General features: G+C 55.3%; 1 protein-coding gene across 1 annotated transcript; it reads right to left on the reverse strand.

The window, feature by feature from the left end:
* Positions 1-221: 221 nt before the first annotated feature.
* Positions 222-3,678, reverse strand: LOC310913558 (zinc finger protein ZIC 1; the record flags this gene model as incomplete). The annotated part of the gene is made up of 3 exons (XM_083869079.1): positions 222-995; positions 1,369-1,532; positions 2,703-3,678. 3 exons carry the CDS (start codon positions 3,676-3,678, stop codon positions 798-800), a joined length of 1,338 nt encoding a protein of 445 aa, XP_083725205.1. The 3' UTR covers positions 222-797.
* Positions 3,679-3,997: the final 319 nt, after the last annotated feature.

Here is a 3,997-nt window from a genome sequence, read left to right on the forward strand (position 1 = left end):
TTAGATCGACGTTTAGACTGTAATAATACAAAGTAATTCACATTTTGATACACATTTACTAGAACATTCTTGCCATTCAGTACAAATAGTTGAATTTCTACCTCTTCCCTCTGCCCCCCCACCTCCTCCTCCCCCCCGTCGCCGCTCCCGCCCGCCCACCCCTCCCCCCACATATATGCAAAGACCACAAATCCACATATCCCCTTATTCAACTTGCGATATAACTATTTACAAAATCAAACAGTACACTTTTTTTGTCGTTTTGTTTTTGAAGCTAATAATTCTGTATTTACAAGAGGGGATGGGGGGAAGGCCGCTGCCCGAGCAGACATGCAGTTGGCGATCTCTAATCAGTGGTTTCCAGTACAGCCCTACACAGTTGGCATTTGCCCTGGTAACCTTGTCTTCTTATGCATTCTACTAACCCCTTCGCCTACCAAGCCATGGGACAGAGCAGAACAGTCAGGAAAAAAAAAAAATTAAAAAAAAAGAACAAAAAGGAACTATTTTTAAAAAAGAGAGAGAAATAATAGAGGACAAAAAAATTATTTTTAAAAAATTAAGTCTTCATTTTACTCAGTCCTGGGTCTACTGGCAGCATTTTAATTTTGTTTGCTCATTTAAATTTCGATTTTAGAGTGTCCATTATTTTGGAGTCTTTAAATAGGGTATTTGTTTGCTCGCTTGGGGCTCTTTTTTTTTTTTTTTTTTTTTCCTTTTTTTTTTCTTTTTTTTTTTTTTTTTTTTTTTTTTTTGTTTCGGTTTGTGTTTTGTTGTTGTTGTTTTGTTTTAGCGTTTTAGACGTACCATTCGTTAAAATTTGATGTAAGCGTGCTGTGGCTGGACGTGTGATGGACTGCGGAGGAGGAGGGGGATAAGGAGCTGGCGGTCTGGTTTTCTGTGGATGGAGACACGATGGTTGGAGGGGTGGAGGACTCGTAGCCTGAGCTGGCGGCGGGAGAAGGCTGGGACCCCTGCGAGGATGATTCATGGACCTGCAAGAGAAAACCCGGGCAGAGATAGAGAGCGGCGGCGGACGGAGGCCTCGGCCCGGGGATGCGCCGGGCGAGGGGAGCCGGCCCCGGGCCCCGGGCTCGGGCTCTCCCGCGGGGCTCCCCGGCGGCCCCGGCCCCGGCCCGCGGGGCAAGGCCGGCCCTCGCCCCCCGGCCGCGTCCTGGCGCTGCCCCCCTGCCCCTCCCCGGCCGCAGCGCACCCAGCGCGGCCCGGCGGGGCGGGGGCTGAGCGCGGCCCCGCGGGCCCGGAGCCGGGGCCCCGCCGGCCGCCGGCCTCGGGCCTCTCTCCGCCCGCGGGCCCGGCCCCGCCGCCCTCCGCCCGGGCGGGCCCGCACGCCTGGCGCCCTCCATTTACCTTCATGTGCTTTCGGAGGGAGCTGGGGTGCGTGTAGGACTTGTCGCACATTTTGCAGAGATAGGGCTTGTCGGAAGTGTGCACATGCATGTGCTTTTTGCGGTCGCTGCTGTTTGCAAAGCGCCTGTCACAGCCCTCGAACTCACACTTAAATGGTTTTTCACCTATTGCAGAGGGAAGGGGGAGGGGGGGGGAAAGGGATCTGATTAAGCAGGGCCGGAGGATCGCTCATTGTCACCGCACCGCCGGACGGAGCTCGGGGCTCCATTGCAAACACTCGCAACTTTCTAACTTCAGCCAGGCTCAAATCCCAAAACCTTGCTCCTAGTCTCTATCCTCTCCGGACCTCCGACTCCCACCAAGTGCCCCTTTAGGAGAGTGGGGCAGATAATCAACTTTTTTTTTTTTTTTTTCTCTTCCCTTTGGAGGGGCGAGTTTCCTTTCAAGGCCAGTCCCGAGCACCTCTCCCTCTTCACAACGCTCCGAGCGGGAGAGCAGCCGTGCTGGGATATTACACACCATCCTCAGCCTCTGCTTTCCCATTTTATAGCTCCTTCTCCTAATATTTTACTCTCTCACCCACCCCAGCCCCCTCCCCCATATTTTCTTGCAATGTTGAAAATTATTCGGCCCGGGAAATCAAGGACAGAGAAGCTCCCCAAAGCCTCGGCAAAAGCGCTGGGGAAAGCGGCTCTGGCTTCCAGCGCTCGGGAGTGGGAGCAGGGGGAGATCGCTCTCCCGGCCACAGGCTGCTGCATTCCCACCTCCCACGAAGGAAAAAGTTCTCAGGAATAGCGGCGCCTCCCCTCCGCACAACAATAACACAGTAACGCGCCGGGCTCGGTTTGTTTAATATCGCTCAACGGAATTAAATATTTACCAAGCCCTGAATTGCAGAGAGGAGACGAATGAGCTGCCTGCAACATTTAGCACGATTTCTCATCGTGCCACAGCCAAAACTGCCGAACAATAATTAATTAAAACCTATAAATTTAAACAGGACAGGTCGCTGCGATCCCCCACCCCACCCCCTCCGCCCTAACACAATCCCAGCAGCAAACCCCGCCGTCCTCCCCCTCTGCCTCGGCAGGGATCATTTTCTTTTTGTTGCTGCTGCTGCCGGCGCGGCTGTGACCGAGCTCGTTTTGCAGCGGAGCTCCGAGCCGGCCTCTCCCGGAGAAAAGCAGCGCTCCCTGGGCCAAACCCCCCGGTCCCCGAGCGAGCCCCGGCGCCCGGCGGCCCCCGAGCCCTCGGCCCGGCCCCGGCCCCGCTCCGGCCCCGCCGCTCGGCGCTTCCACTCGCAGAGAGAAAAGCGACAGAGAAGGTTACCGTACCTGTATGAGTTCTTTTGTGTATTTTGAGATTCTCTGATCTGGCAAACACTTTGCCACAGCCTGGGAAAGGGCAGGGGAAAGGTTTTTCACCTGTGTGGACTCTGATGTGATTTACAAGTTTATATTTGGCCTTGAAAGGTTTCCCTTCTCTCGGACATTCTTCCCAGAAACAAATGTGATTGGACTGCTCGGGTCCTCCAACGTGCTCCACCGTGACATGAGTCACCAGCTCGTGCATCGTGCTGAAAGTTTTGTTGCAGGACTTTTTGGGGTTTGACAATTGCTCGGGCTCAATCCACTTACAGATGAGTTCCTGTTTGATGGGCTGCCTCATGTAACGAAAGAAGGCCCCTGCCCCGTGGTGGGCTGCCATGTTCATGTTCATGTGGCCGTAGCCGTGCAGCTGGGTCGAGGCGTAGTGCTCGGAGCGGGGGCTGGTGACCTGGCCGTACTGGTCGGGTCTGCCGTACATGTCTCCGGAGAAGCCCAGGCGCATCTGCCCGTTCACCACGTTGGGCGAAGCGTGGCCGGCGGCTTGTTCGTGCAGCCCCGGGAAAAGTATATGTCCCGCGGCATCGGTGTGTCCGTGGGGTCCGGCGAAGCTGCCGGCGGCGGAGGCGAACAGGCTGTGCTGGGCGCTGGCGGCCGCCGCCTCCCCGAAGCCGCGGTTGCGGAACAGAAAGTCCCGGGTGGAGTTGAAGGCGGCGCTGGAATAGGAGCTGACATGGGTCGGGTGGTGGTGGTGCCCCAGGGCCGCCGCCGCGTAGCCGGGAGCCTGCGAGGTGAAGGCGGTCTGGCCGGCCGAGGCCAGCTCGTGGGTGCTGGGGTTGATTTTGAAGGCGCCCATGCCGTCGGCGAAGGGGTTGATCCCCAGTCCCACTTCTCTGTCCGTGACATCGGCCGTGGAGTGGTGGCGGGAGGATCCGAAGGTAGTGACTCCTATGGCGGGATACTGCGGTCCAGCATCCAGAAGCATCTTCCCAGCGTCGATGCAGCAACCAAAAAAAAATCACGCGCGCACACACACAACGCGGAGAGAAGCAGCAGCAGCAGCGGCGGCAGCGAAAACACCCTCTTTGGAAAGTCAGCGACGATCACCACCAAAGCAACCACATCAAAAACACCCCCTTCGGCATCAGCGCAGGGGGAAGGAAAAAAAAAAAAAAAAAAAAAAAAAAAAAGGAAAAAAAAAAAAAAAGGCTGGTGCGGAAGAGGGAAAGAGATCTTCGCAGTTGCAAATAATAATAATAATAAAAATGTGCTCCAAAAATATTCACTGTCTCTCTGCTTTGACT

The sequence above is a fragment of the Zosterops lateralis genome (genome assembly GCF_965231275.1).
Source record: "Zosterops lateralis genome assembly, chromosome: 10".
NCBI classification, from domain to species: Eukaryota; Metazoa; Chordata; class Aves; order Passeriformes; family Zosteropidae; genus Zosterops; species Zosterops lateralis.